General features: G+C 54.0%; 1 protein-coding gene across 2 annotated transcripts in view; it reads left to right on the plus strand.

Annotated features, from left to right (window-relative positions):
- The first annotated feature begins 2,941 nt into the window (after window positions 1-2,941).
- Window positions 2,942-14,574, plus strand: part of PCSK6 (proprotein convertase subtilisin/kexin type 6) — a 167,102-nt gene continuing 155,469 nt past the window's right edge. For both annotated transcript variants that reach the window (XM_081831543.1, XM_081831544.1), the window contains exon 1: window positions 2,942-3,232. In XM_081831543.1, coding sequence (XP_081687669.1) covers window positions 2,942-3,232 — 291 coding nt within the window. The remainder of the gene's footprint in view (window positions 3,233-14,574) is intronic.

The following is a 14,574-nucleotide window of genomic DNA, read 5'->3' on the forward strand; positions in this document are numbered from 1 at the left end:
GCCATGCTGTACTTGCTGTGAAGGGCTCAAGTGTGGGCCCGAGAACACGGAATTCAATAACATCTTCCCAGTGCTGATCCCTCCCTCCTCTTGTCTGATTTGGGAAGATTCTAGTATAAATATCACATCTCTGTATTAGCATTTTCTAAAACTTCTGAAATATGGGGGCACCTGGGTGGCTCAGTCGGTGAAGCATCTGCCTTCGGCTCAGGTCATGATCTCAGGGTCCTGGGATGGAGCCCCGCGTCGGGCTCCCTGCTCAGCGGGGAGTCTGCTTCCCCCCCTCCCTCTGCCTCCTTCCTCTGCTCATGCTCTCGCTCTCTCTCAAATAAATAAATAAAATAATCTTTAAAAAAAAACTTCTGAAATACGACCAGACTCCAATCACCTTTCTGGCCCATGTCTTGTCCCCACTAGCCCTCTCACCCTCATCCACCCTGGCCCCTGCCCCGAGCTGTGGGACCCTCACAGGCCATCTGGAGAGCTGGAGCCTCAGGAAGGAGTAAATCTCCCTCCCTGCAGGAAGACCAGCCAAGTTTTATTACAGATCCTATCACAGTGCAAGGGCTGGTACTTCTGTGATTGAGCTAATCCTGTCCCCGAGTAAATCAATAGGAAACCCACAAGAGGTGATTTGATTTAGGATGTTCATTTTGGGAAGCTGGTCTTCCTCTAACATTGAAGGCCAAGACAGTTGTCCAGACACTTATACAATAAATGCAAAGTTTAGCTCGAAAGGACCAGATCTGTTAATAAAATAAATTCAGATTCCACCAAGTAAAAATTCTGATGCATTTTCGGCTCCTCAGTTCAGTGGGCTGAATCCCTTAATCTACCAAATTATTATGGAAAAACCCTTATCTCTGCCTGTCAAAGTCACTGCTGTCTTGGGGGGACCCTCTTGGGAGGGACGAGTTGCTTCATAATAACTTAGATTATGTGCAGTGTAGCATTATTTTGAAGAGGACCACCTACCTGAAGAAGTACAACACAGGATCTGGGGCAGAGCCGAGACACAGTCCAGGGGACAGGGGCCAGAAAGGTGACAGGTGTCGCCCAGATGTGTTGCTGGTAAGTTACAGAGTGGGGCCTCTAATCCAACCCCCTGGCTCAGTCCAGCGTCCCTTCTCGGGGGACAGGTAGGGTGACCTCAGGAAGAGACAGGCTGAGGGTTCTGGCTATGTGTCTGCCTGATAGGGCAGCCTCGCTTACCCCAGGGCCTGCTGTCTCTTAAGTGGGTAGGGGTGGGCACATGTCTAGGGATGCAAAGGGCCTGCATTCTGCAGTGTGGTGCAGGCCTCGAGTGTCTGCCCAGGGAGCTGACCACACTTGGCCAGGGGAAGGAAGGTGGGAGAAGTTGCATCTAGTGCAGAAAAGAGAAAAACGTGTGGGAAATCAATCGCTGGGTTCCAAGAGGGGCCCCTGGTAGGAGCCCTTGTGAATAAGGATTTGGCTTGTCCCTGTTGGGCCTCCCACCACACCTCCCGTTCTCCCACCTCCATTCAGGGTGACTCACGCCTGCAGAAAGGATGAATCATGTGAGTTACGAAACCAAAGGGCTCCTGAGAGGGAGGCTGGAAGGGACGTGGGGAAGCCACCTCCATGGATCCTGCTGTCTCCCCACCCCTCCTGCCCCTCATTGCCTAACCTCTGTGTGCCAAGCCACAGACTCAAGTGAGCTCTATACAGGAATTTCTTCCAGGCACTGAACATCAGATCAGTGGTTTTGCCTTCCCACCTCAAAGGCCTCCTGGGCCTATGTTTTGTTTCCTCTCCTGTATTAATCAGGTATAGGCTTGCTTTCCACATGAGGCCAGTTGGGACCGATAGGTCTTGAAAGTAATGGGAGAAGAGATCCTGAAGGGGTCCTCGCCTCTCACCATTTGCTCCTTCACAGTGTGAACATTTCTGTAATTCTCCAGGGTGCACCAAATAATTAGCTAGTGCATTCTAGGCTGCTCCGGGCAGCAGGGGCAAGGATGATTCAACTCACTTTCCCACTGACTGGTCCCAGCTCAGTGGGAGCTTTTAAGAGTCTACGCAAGTGAACACCTACCGTGTGGCGGGCCCTGAGCTCATCAACACAAACGTTTACGGGCAGCTTATTGCGCCGCGAGAGCTCATGTCATCCTCAAAACAGCCCTACGGGGTAGATACTATTGTCATCCCCATTTACAGGTGGAGCCCCACGCTCAACAAGGACAGCAACGTGCCCGAGATCACGCAGATACGACGTGGACAGCTTGGGGATGCACGGGTACCACCTGCCTCCCGAAGTGGGCTGCAGCCTCGGGGCTGTACCCCTGGGTTTCTCCTGCGCACTCACTGAACCCGGCTAATCTGCCGACTGTCTTTGCCCCACGTAACGTAACGTGCCTCTTCAATCAGACCTCCTTCTGAACCGGGCCATGACTCTGCCTTTCCTTGTGGCTTCTTTCCCTTTCACACGGAGATGAGCAAGGCCACCCTTAAAGGAGATTAAGCTCGACCTGGTGAACGAGGCCTCCAGGATGCCCGACGGGTGGGAGGGCGCCAGGGCCTCAGTTCACCAGTCTGGACTCACCTGAGCTGCCCCTGGGGCCCTCGGGGCTCCTGGTAGAACACGCGGGGCCAAGGCCGCCGCTCGGGGCCGCCCTGGCCCGCCTGTCCAGAGAGCCCCAAAAGTCTGCGAGAAGTTCCCCGGTGGGGGTGCGGGGCGTTTCGGGCCTCCCGCGCCGCCCGGCCCGCAGCTTGCGCCGGTCCCGGTGCGGGCCGCACGAGCGCGGGCCCAGGGGCGCCACCGGGCCGCGCGGGCGGGAACGCGCCGCGGCCGCCTCCTCCTCCCTCGCTCCCGCCCGCAGCGGCGGCGGCGGCGCTTCCCCGCCGCGGAGCGGCTTTAAAAGGAGGCACCCCACCCCCCGGCGCACTCGCCGCTCGGGCGCCGCGCGAGCCTGCCGCTGCCATGCCTCCGCGCGCGCCGCCTGCGCCCGGGCCCCGGCCGCCGCCCCGGGCCGCCGCCGCAGCCGCCGCCGCCGCCACCGCCGCGGACGCGGGGGGCGCCGGCGGGCCCGGGCTCCGGCCGCTCGCGCCGCGCCCCTGGCGCTGGCTGCTGCTGCTCGCGCTGCCCGCAGCCTGCTCCGCGCCGCCGCCGCCGCGCCCCGTCTACACCAACCACTGGGCAGTGCAAGTGCTGGGCGGCCCGGCCGCGGCGGACCGCGTGGCCGCGGCGCACGGCTACCTCAACTTGGGCCAGGTGAGTGCGGCCGGCCCCGCGCGCCCAAAACTTTCCCGGCCGCCGGTGGGCACGGCGCGAGGGGGCGCCTCCTTCCGGCTCGCGGCGCCGCCGCGGCCGCGCGCGGGCAGGGGTCCCGAACGGCTCGGCCCGCGCGGTCGAGGGGCGGGGGGTGGCTGACCGAGGCGCCCGGGGACGCTCGGCGGGGCCCACCGGGTGGCGCGCGGAGGTGGGGGGGGCGTCCACGCAGGCCTGGCGCGCCCCGGGGGGCAGTTCCGCGGGGCCGAGCGGCCCGGCGCGGGCACCTGCCCGGCGGGGCGGGAGAGGGAGCCAGTCTCGGGCGCCGCGCGCTCTGCCCGCGAGCGCTGTTCTCAGTGCCCGCCACGCTCTCCCTGGCCTCGGAGCCCCGGCTCCGCCACGCCGGCCCCGCTGCCCTCGACGGGCGGCGCGGGGCTCCAGACCCTGAGCGCGCGCCAGGGCGGCCGGCCGCCGCTCGGCGCTGACAGGCGCATGGCCCAGAGTCTCGGTGTCCCGTGCTCCCTCGGTGTCCGCGGCTCCCGGAGGGGAGGGAGGGCGGCCCGGTGCCGGAGCCTGGAGGCAGCCGTCAGAGGCTTTGCCGGCAGCTCAGGACTCTGCAGCCGGCGCAGGGGCCCTGGAGGCAGGGGGGTGGGGGGGAAGGGGGTCCTGCGTTGAAAACCCCTCCAGGCCCCTGGAATTTGCTTTGTTTCTCGGCTTCTGTCGCTGTTCCAATGGCAGCTGTCCGCATGCTAGCTGTATGACCTTAGGCAAGTCACTTCCCCATCTTCTTCATCTGTAGGGGCGGTGTCGGTCATACCGGCTGCAGTTGCTGGGAAGATCCAGTGTTGGCCGGCAGCAAAACCCCAGGCCAGGGCTCGACCCTGCTCAGTGAGCCCAGAGTCCTCCCACAGCCCGGGCTGTCGCTATTACTGGGTTAGCAAGAGAGGACAAGCCCTGGGCGCGAAGGTGGCATAACTCCAAAGGACCCCCGAGGCAGATCCCTTTCCCCTGCCCCAACCCCACAGAGTGGCAGTGGGGCAAAGGGTTTGTTTATGGCCGGTGGAGGGGCTGCAGGGGACTGAAATGTGCTGTCCCACCAGGGGACCTTTCAGCGCAGTTAACAAATCTCCTACAAACTATACACTTAGAGGATCAAGCGAAACGGCAGGGAAGCGCCAGCTCATAACTCAAACTGTGGTGCCAGGCAGTGTTAAATTTAGTTTCATCATTATCCGTGACAGAAGCCAGCAAAGTGTGGTGTGGCCCTAATGTAAATGACATTTCTTCTGCATCCAAAGTCCCACACAGACGCTGCTAATGTGAAATGTGTGGCCTTCTGGAAAAGTAGAGTCTGCTGCTTGCTCTGTACCTACATGGCGGGTCCGAGTGTGTCTGGGAGGATGCCATCCTGTCTTTTGTGTATCTATATCTGTCTATCTATATGGACTGCTCAGGTCTCTGCAAACATCCTGTGATTGAAGTTTTTGCCTTTGGGCAGCACTGGCTTCATTTCTGCCTGTGGTTCCTAAATCTCCCTGGCTGATGGTCCAGACCGAGGAAGGTGGTCCTCAGCCTTCCATCCCCATTGATTGCTAAGGCCCCCCGGCTCCTGATCCACCTCACTGCTCTGCCCAGGTGGCCTGGCAATTTGTCTTCAGCTAAAAGTGACTCTTGAGCTGCACGGTAAATTACAAAGTGCCTGGGTTTCTGGCTCCTATAATTAAAGGAGCGGGGGTGGGGTACAGAACTTGAACTGTAAGGCTCCCGGACATTTCCACGAGAGGCAAGCACGGCGATTCCCCCTCATGGTTCCTGTCCACCGGAATCAAAAATGCCAGGGCTTTGAAACAACTTCTGTCCGACCCGCCCGAGTTGAATTTCATACGCAGTCTGCTGTTCTCATTTTGCCCGTGGGGGAGGTTCCTTCAGGTACGTACCTGCCCTGACCTGGGACATTCTGGGGGAGTCCCTCCACGTCTCCCCAGCTCTGTCCAGTGCAGCCAGGGTGGACTGCACGTAGCCTGGTGGCTCAGCTTGGGAGGCAGGGTGCTGGGGGTGGGGGTGCCACTGTGGAGACCTTTGCAAACGGAGGGGATTAGTTGGTTGGGGATCCGGGGCAGTCTCAGAGGTGTGTGTGTGAGAGATTACTCAAGGAGAGCCTATTACTCTTTATTCCAAAACCAGCTTTTCTCCCTCCCTCCCCCAAGTAAACTACTAATGTGGAAAAGGCCTGGAGCATTCCACCCCACCCTCTACCTACTCAATAAGAACTCTTTAAAAACTTTATTTGCCTTTTTCAGCCGGGAAAATTTGTGACTCATAAATAAGATGTAGATATTATTAGCTTTGATTTATGGATAAGTAAACTGAGGGGAAGCAAGGCATGGAAGCTGTTTGTGTCTACACAGTGCGTGTCGCCTCTGACAATTATGCTCCCCGCTCTTTGTCTCCTGCTACATTCTCTGGTCTCAGTGTCCTCTGTGTGACTCTTTCCCCAAACCCTTAATGGGCAATTAGTGTTATGCCCGGTACCTGCCCTGACTCACAGCCCTGCTTTTCTCATGGGCCTTTGTGATGCTCTGACGGCTGGTTCGAATGTTTTACTCCCTTTCATGCAACTAATAACCCGATTCCATGTATTTTACATGGTGCAAAGGTAATTGAGATGGTTATTCAGGTGAAAGGTTATTCACCTTTCTTGAACATGGAAGCCTTTCAGATTGATCATGGCTGTGGATCTTCTTTGAAAAATGTGCATCATCAGGAACCAGACAAACTAACCTCTTTTTTACTTCTTTATTCATCATGATACTTGAGGTCCTAGGTAATGCACCACAATGTGAGAGAAAGAAAGAAAGAAAGAAAGAAAGAAAGAAAGGAAGGAAGGAAGAAAAGTTTGGAAGAGTCAAATGTCATTATTGACAGATGGCATAACTATGTGGATAATCCAAGAGAACCTAGAGACTATTATAAGTAGTCATAGAATTGAACAGGGTGCTTGATCGACAGTAGCAGCTGTTGAGAAGATAAAAGAAAGGATAATACACTCTAGCATAAAAGCTGTTAGATACCTAGAAAAAATGTGAAACTTACCAGGAGAAGATTATAAAATATTTGAAAGATGTATTGAAGAAAAGGTCTGAATAATGGAGGTATAAGCCATATTCATGGACGGGAGGACTGATTATCACATGCCCCCCCCCCCCATTAATCTCTAAATTCAATGTAATTTCATTGATGTGCCAACAGGGTTTTATATGGGATATGAAATCATACAAATGTATGTTAAAATTCACATGGAAGAGTAGGTTCCCAGAATCCGTGAGACGACCCTGAGAAGGAAGGGGAGTGGCTCTGCCAGAGCACAAAACTTCCCACGAAGCTGGGGTGGTCATGACAGTTGGACGTTGGCCCCGGGGATGGTCCCATCCAGCAGTGGAATTGGCTCAAACCCGGGCAGGTGTGGGAACGTGTATGTGCGAACAGAAGAGTTACAGATGGATGAGGAAGGATGGGCATTTCAATCTGTGGTGCTGAGAGAAATGACTCAGGAAAACAATCAGATCCTGACCTCACCACACACTACCCAACAGTAAATCCAGCTAGAAATAACCAGAGTGGAATACCTTTATGATGTTGGGACAGGAAAGGGTTTCTTAAAGGAGACATGAAAAGAACTAATAAAGGAAGAGATTGATCCATGAAGAGTTCTGTATAACAAACACATCATTACAGAGTTTAAAAGCACATAATAGAATAGAAAAAGTATTTATGGCATATAACACACAGGTTAGGGCGTAGATTATTTAAAAAGCTTTAAATCAGGGCACCTGGGTAGCTCTGCCTTCGGCTCAGGTCATGATCCCAGGGTCCTGGGATCAAGCCCTGCATCAGGCTCCCTGCTGGGGGGTAGGGTCTGCTTCTCCCTCTCTCTCTGCCCCTCCCCTCTCGGCTTGTGCTCTCTCTCTCTCTCTCTCTCACTTACTCTCTCTCACATAAATAAAATCTTAAAAAATAAAATAAAAAGCAATCAAATAAGTCAATAAGCAAAAGTGAAATGCCAGGTAGAAAAATGGAGAAGTGTATGCATAGGGAATTCAATGCCCTATGTGAAGCATCCACCTCAAGGTCAGGTTAGTAGTAGCCTCTGAGCAGGGAGGGCGAAGAAACTGGGAGAGGGACGTCAAGTGGCCCAGTAAACTCGAGAAAAGCCGCTCAGCCTTCCTGGGAGTTATGGGGACAACACAACGTGAGGCAGTAACGAGAGAGACACCGCTTCACGCCATCAGATTGGCAGACGTGGAGAAGTGTTCGTATCAAGCGTTGGCGAGGATGTGAGCACACGGAGCTTCCTGATGCTGCTGGTAGAAGTGGGGATCGGTAGAACTACCTCGGAGAGCAATGGGGCACTTAGCAGTGAGGTAGAATTATATCAGCGGGTCCACCTCTGGGCTTCCACTAGAGAGAAGATCTTACACGAGGGCGCAAGGAGCCTTGCAGAGTGCTGCCCAGAGGCATTTTTTAAATGAAGGGAAACACAGCCTAAATATATATCAGTAGAAGAATGGAGAATGAAATCAAAATAGTCACATGATGGCATGCTGTACAATAGTTAGAAAGGCATTAACCGGATACGGATCTACATAGATAAATCGCAAAAATGATGGCAAGTGAAAAGGCACGTTGCAGACGCACGGTGCGGTAAACTCTAAAAAACACACTAAGTAATTCTGTATTATTTATGAGCGCTTACACATGTAGGAAGCATCCACATCAAATTCAGGTTAGTGGTAGCTTCTAAGAAGGGAGGGCTGGGGAAGGAACTGGGAGAGGAAGGAAGAAACTTTATCCACGGTGTTCTAGTTCATAATATACATCTGTAGGTATGTACATTTGTATATGTAACATACAAATTATATACAAAATTGTGTCAGCATTTTGTGCTTTTTCTATCAAAATTTATAGTGACGTACACGTGTGCAGATATGCACGTACGTATGCACATACATACACCTACGCACATGCACGTAAATACACATATATGTAGGTACATGTGACCTGTGCAAGGGAGAAAAAAAAGAAAAATGCACATCATACGCACACGTCATGGTGTTCCTGGATCATCTGAAGCCTGTCTGTGTGGGCACACAGGTGCCTGTGGGCCTGGGGTCAGAAGCCCCTGCTTTAGACGGCCCGAGCTGGGCCGGTTGGCTTGTCAAGCAGTTGGTGACTCAGGGAACCAGAAGGCCTTGCTCGGATCACAGGGCTGTTTGGACAGAGCCAGACCCAGAGCGCTGGAACCCTGCTCTCCTACCAGGCTTCTTTCTCCTTCAAAGCATCTTGGGGCCCACGTGGCCCTCACTCTAACCTATGTACATTGCAGCCTTTGACACTGATGACTCCAAGTGCAGAAGAGGAATGGCCACAAGAAATTCTCACAGACCAAATCGCAACATCTCAGCATCTGTAGCTTTTGGAGGTGATGTTTATCTTAAAAGTGGCACTTAGACACCATACTTACCCTTGCATTTTTGCTTTGCTTGGGGTATTGAGCTAATTTGTTGGTTCTGAGTCTGAACATAAAAAGGCAGGCTGGCTGCCAGGGCTCCTAAAAAGATCTAAGAGCCTTAAATGATTTTGAACTTGCCTTAAATAGTTTTGCTTAAAATAGCTACCGAGTGGGACATACCTGGCTCAGAATTTCAGGTGGGCCTGCATAATTCACTTGTCAGCAGGGGAGTATGGTCATGCTGCAGACAGCTGTTCTTACGATAAAAAAACAAGCTGAAGCTTTAGCCAGGTGTTAAAATAATGGGCCAGCATTTGTTTCCATCTGAGTGTCAGGAGCTCAAGGTGGACAAGGGGAGGCCCAGAGTAGCAGTCACCCGTGACCTTGTTATCTGGTTTTGATTTTTGGTCTGAGGCTGTCTTGCATTTATGGTCCGAGCCGGGAGCCATGTGCATGGCTGGCCTGGGAGCAGAAAGGGAGAGGTTCTGGGTGCGACAAGGTTCTGGGTACAGACAAGATTGAGATTATAAAGCTCGTGGTCTCATATGCTGGCATTTGACATCTTTCTTCAGATGGTGACAGTTTTAAGTGGACGTGGTTTTAGTTGAGTGGCCTGCCCTCGGAAGCCGCCGGGGCTGTGGTGCCTGAAGCTGAGTGACCGTGCGTGGAGCCAGGTGGCCAGGAGGAGACTCAAAGTCAGGCCAGAGGGATGGCTCAGCTGCCTGGTCCACTGGAAGAGTTTGGGTTTCTCTAGACAGAAGCCAAGGGTGCACATGACAAACAGAGTGGTAGATGGGGTGGAGAGCATCATCTGAGAAGAACCTGTCTGAGGCCTCTGCCTGGCCTTGGGCTTTGGGTGGCAAAAGGGCCACAAAGGACTGTTCACACACTGGAGAACATCCTGGGCTCTTTTGGGTCTCTGAGCCTCTGCACAGATTTTGCCTCTAAAACGTAGTTCCTCTGGTCTTCCACAGCCCAGGCCAGGTGGCTGACGTGTCCCCCCGCTCCTTCTCCCAGGGCCTGGCACGCAGAGGGCTTCTGAGTAATATTTATCACGACTGCCTCCCCCTCCCTTCTGGCTCTCGGACTGTGGCTTGGCCTTGGCATTGACCAAAAGCCCTGGCACGTGCTTGTGCCCAAGCCAGTGTTCCTTGTGTTGGGTGTTCTCGCTCATGGAGCCTTGCACCGGGCTTGTTTAACCATGAGGAGAGCTCAGGCCCAGTTAGGTTCTGACTTGTGCAGGTCACAAACCGGTGCCTGACAGGCCAGGGCCCAAACCCATCCCCTCTGACCCCCCTTCCACCATCATCACCTTTGGCAGATGGCCCTCATCCCTGTTTCTCAGCTAAGGGTGAGCCACCAGGCCAGAAAGCCTTTCAGCAATCTGCTGCCATTGACAAAGAGCTGTTTATGTGGACCCCACTAGCCACTGTTTCTCCTTCTTTCCACCTGGCTCACATGTGTGCACACACACACACACACACACACAGTGCTGCATGTCTGCATTGTTCTTTCCAGAATAGTTGTACTGGCGCCTTCTCATCAGTATTGAAACTTACATCTCTCCAGGCACCTGGGTGGCTCAGTCGGTTAGGCGTCTGCCTTCAGCTGAGGTCATGATCCCAGGGCCCTGGGATCAAGTTCCGCATCAGGCTCCCTGCTCAGCGGGGAGTCTGCTTCTATCTCCCTCTGCCCCTCCCCCAACTCGTGCCCCCCCCGCCAAGATAAATGAAATATTAAAAAAAAAGAAAATGCCCCAATCCCTCCAGTCATTTTAGGATCGATGCTACACTCAGTTGCTCAAACTTTGCACATTATCAACCGGACTAGTCATCCCTTGCTGCAGACCTTCTCCTCGCTGTGCGGTCCCTGTCTACAGAAGGGATCATCTACCCGGGTGCCTGAGCTCGAGGCCCGGAAGTCACCGCCACCTCCCCCGCCCACCCCTCTCCTCCATGCCTCCTGTCTGGTCTGTACCTCAGCCTGTGTCATGGGTCTCGTGGACGGCTCTCAGGCCCCCCTGCCTTCCTGTGGCTGTTGCCCAGCACAAACTGGGGACTCTGTCACCTCTCACCTGGGTGTCCTGCTACAAGGCCTCTCTCTGCCCTGCCCCCAGCTCCAGCTCTGCCAAACCACTTCATGCTCCTGCTTCCATTCAGGTTTCCTTACACTGTTCTTTCTACCTAGGATGCTTTTCCCACCCCCTGGTCAGTCCCTCGTCCTTCCCAGCCATCTGCAGGCCTGCCCGATGTCCCCAGCCCCGTTGCCCTGACATTGCCTGCTGGCTTGTCTGTTTCTGCCCCTGGGCGCTGGGCTTCCCGGGGAAGTCAATCCACTGTCGGTCCTCCAGGCTGTTCTCAAAGATCGGTTCCAGTCCTGCCATGTCTCTGGTGGCGGAGGGGTCCCTCCAGGGCGGCCAGAGGACACGCACTCATTTACTCAGAGTTTGCTGCGTGCTCTCTTTGGTGCTGGCCCCTCAGAGATAAGAGATGTGGCTTCTGCCTCGCAAGAACCTCTCAGTGGAGGAGGTGGTGAGCACTGGCGAAGGAGCAAGGTCGCCTCCTATGTCTCCACATCAGTTGGCTGAGCCATCGCCACCCACGTTTTTTACATTTTAATCCCTTTCTTTTTGGAGTCACCCAGCAGACGGGCCTTTCCCGGGTTTGTGCTTGTGTTCGTGCCTGGGGGCGACCCTCTGTGTGATGCTCTAGTTTGCATCTAGGTCAGGTCAGCGACAAGGGGAGCATGGCCCAGCAGTGGCCTGCAGCCCACCACGGCGGCTTCAGACCCGATGGGTCCTGTCATCCTGTCAAATCCCAGATCTTCGCCATGTCCTTGTGCCCCTGCTGTTGGAGGATTTGGAAGACCCGGTGGCAGGCACAAGGCCCTCTGTCCCGCGTGGCGAAGAACAGGGATGAATAGCCATCAGCTGTTGGAAGGGCGCCTCATGCTCCATGGGATGGGCTCGGCAGCTCAGGTTCCCATGGTAACCAGCCCATCAATGCCCTCAGTGTCAAGACGGTACCACTGCTGAGAGGAAGAAACAGTCTCATTGTCTCCCCTTGGGTTGCTTGGGTGCAAACCAGCCATGCTCCCCACAGGGTCCAACAGCCTCTGGCCCGTCGGGTGGCGCCCCCCGGCGGTATACGACCTGCTCGCAGAATCGGGGCCAGAAAGGGGGCGGGCAGCTTCAGTTTCCTACCCCTCCTTTGGGCCTTTGAACTGCCGTCACAGGCTGACATCAGTCACTTACAGAGTCCTTGTTGGGTGAATCTGACCTCGCAGTGGGAAGAAACAGCCCAACCGGATCAGACTCCTGCAGCGCTGGGTGGTGAGCCAGACTGCATTTGCCACAGGGGTGGATAAATCTGTGTCCCATGGTGGCAGGCGGGGTTTTGGAAGGGCGCTTGATTTCCAGACACTCTCCCCTTTGTTTCAGACACTTGTGTCAGCACCTCTCAGAGATGATCTCCTGTGATCATTCAATCAGAACCTCCTCCTTACCCATTGGGGCAGGGGAGGGGGCGAGTCCACTCCCATGATCTTGTCAGACTCTCCAGGATGGACAGTCTGGGAAGGTGGACAGAGGGGCAGGTGGGATACTCACTTGTCAGGGAAGGGCCCGCAGCTCCCCCTGACTAGGAGAAGGCTCGCCCTTTTTCATCCTCTGTCCTCTGAGCTGGAAACTGGGACACATCCACTGGCCATGGCCCTGTCCCCTCTGGCCTCAGCGCAGAACCCTTCCCTTTTGTCAAGTGTTCCAGCCACTCCTTTGACGTTCTGGAAACTTTCCCTATACTTTTTTCTTTCTTTTGCACCTGCTATTTGTTGTAGTCGTTCTAACCTGGGTGCCCACTCCCTGTATGGTCCACCTGGAGAATGCTGCTCTTCAGAATTAGTCAGAGTGGTGTTTCCTGACTTGTCTGCTCCCTGACAGGCCTGAGCACAGTATTTTCGGAGCTCCACGGAGGGTCTCAGCTGGACCCCTGCCACCCACCACATGCACAGACACGGCATGGGAGCGTCTCGTGGTCCTCATCTTTGTCCATCTCTGCTTCCTCAGGCCCTTGTCCCACTCACTGCCCCCACACCACCACCTCTCAGATACCTGGTGACTGTGTTGCATTAGAAGGGGTACAACCGAGGCACTGCGTTCCAGTACCCCCAGAACAAGTACCACTACCACTGGCCAACTCCTGTATTCTTGGCCCTACAGATGAAGAAGCCCCGCTCTGATTATCACCCCAGCGCCCTAGGAGTGACCCAGATGAGCCAACGGAGACTCCGAGCTGGTTGAGTGACTTACTGCAGCTTTAGTAAATTTCAGAGCAAGGCTTTCAACTTGGACCACTTGGATCCCAGGCCTTACTCACAGACCGTGCCTAGAGAGCTGGCGGCACCTGAGCGGGCCATGGAGCTTGAGGTGGGGCTCTCCAGCTTGTCAGTCCAGGCAGATGGAGGGCTGAGCTAGAAGGGGCACCCGGGGAGGTGTCTGCGCAGTCCCATCCAGAAGGACCCTTCATTCTCATCAGGTCTCTGGCCTGGGGCTTCACTTCAGATGTTTACCTCTGCAGGAGTGAAGGCTGCCCACAGCATTCTTGACTTTGGAGTCCAGGAGTGTCCAGGGCAGGGAGCTGTCCTTGGACACCCTCCCCCCAACCTACCAGAGACCCATGTGTTTCCCACCCCAGGAGGAGAGTGGAGCACTGTGCAACCAGATCTCCGACAAGAAAGCTAGACCCCCATGAGGAGAGAAGGGGCTTAATGAGGGCCCAAGGATATGCAGAGGGTGGCACAGCCCAGTTATAAAATTGTGTCATTACTTAAATTACTTAATTGTCATTACTGAAATTGTCTTGGTATTATATAAGAGGAATACGCATAGGTAGAATATTTGGAAAACATGAAAAAGAACAAAGAGAACTCCAAAATCATTTATAAGTCCTCCCACCCAAAGATAGTTACCGTTCACAATTTGGACTATGTCCTTTCATTATTTTTGTTTTTAAACCGCACGTGTGCGTATGTGCGTGCACGCACATGTATGTGTGAGCGTGTGTGTGCACGCATATATCTGTATAGGAGTATGCACATATGTGTATATGTGTGTGCACACACCCGCACACATCCATGAATGTCTTCTACATATAGGAGTGTACAGTTTGGTACCTTGCACCTCCCAAGCCTAGACCTACTTTATGGTATAATTATTTTTAAGATTTTACTTATTTATTTAAGAGAGAGAGAGAGCACGAGGCGGGGGGAGGGGCAGAGGCAGAGGGAGAAGCAGTCTCCCCACCCACCACTGAGCAGGGAGCCTGATGTGGGGCTCAATCCCGGGACCCTGGGATCATGACCTGAGCCAAAGGCAGATGCTTAACTGACTGAGCCACCCAGGCGCCCCTCTATGGCATAATTTTTAATGGCTGCTCAGCACATCATTTAGTGGCTGGCCCATACTTACTTCATCTTTCCCCTGACATTTTAGGTCAGTGGATTCTTTGCAACTCGTTGGGGAGTCTGGTCTGGAATGTGAGCACCATGCGGGGAGGCAGAAGGGGTTCTGCCCCTGCCTCGTCTCCCACTGACATGTCTGGCCCCCCCACCGGGTGCAGTGGCCCAGCACATTTTCCCACGGCTCCCCATCCCACCTCACTGGCCTTGCGGACGGTCCAGGACTTGATACCATTTGTTCAAGTCACAAGGATTTTATTGAGCATTTTTTTCTTATTTTATAAAACCACATGTGTATTATATATTCTCCCATCGTAAAGGATTCAAACAATGCGGAAGTATAAAGAGCAAAACTCCAAAATCTTCTTTTTTTTTTTTTTTT

Source organism: Leptonychotes weddellii, chromosome 9, assembly GCF_054177405.1.
Source record: "Leptonychotes weddellii isolate Sample4059 chromosome 9, ASM5417740v2, whole genome shotgun sequence".
In the NCBI taxonomy this organism is placed as follows: domain Eukaryota; kingdom Metazoa; phylum Chordata; class Mammalia; order Carnivora; family Phocidae; genus Leptonychotes; species Leptonychotes weddellii.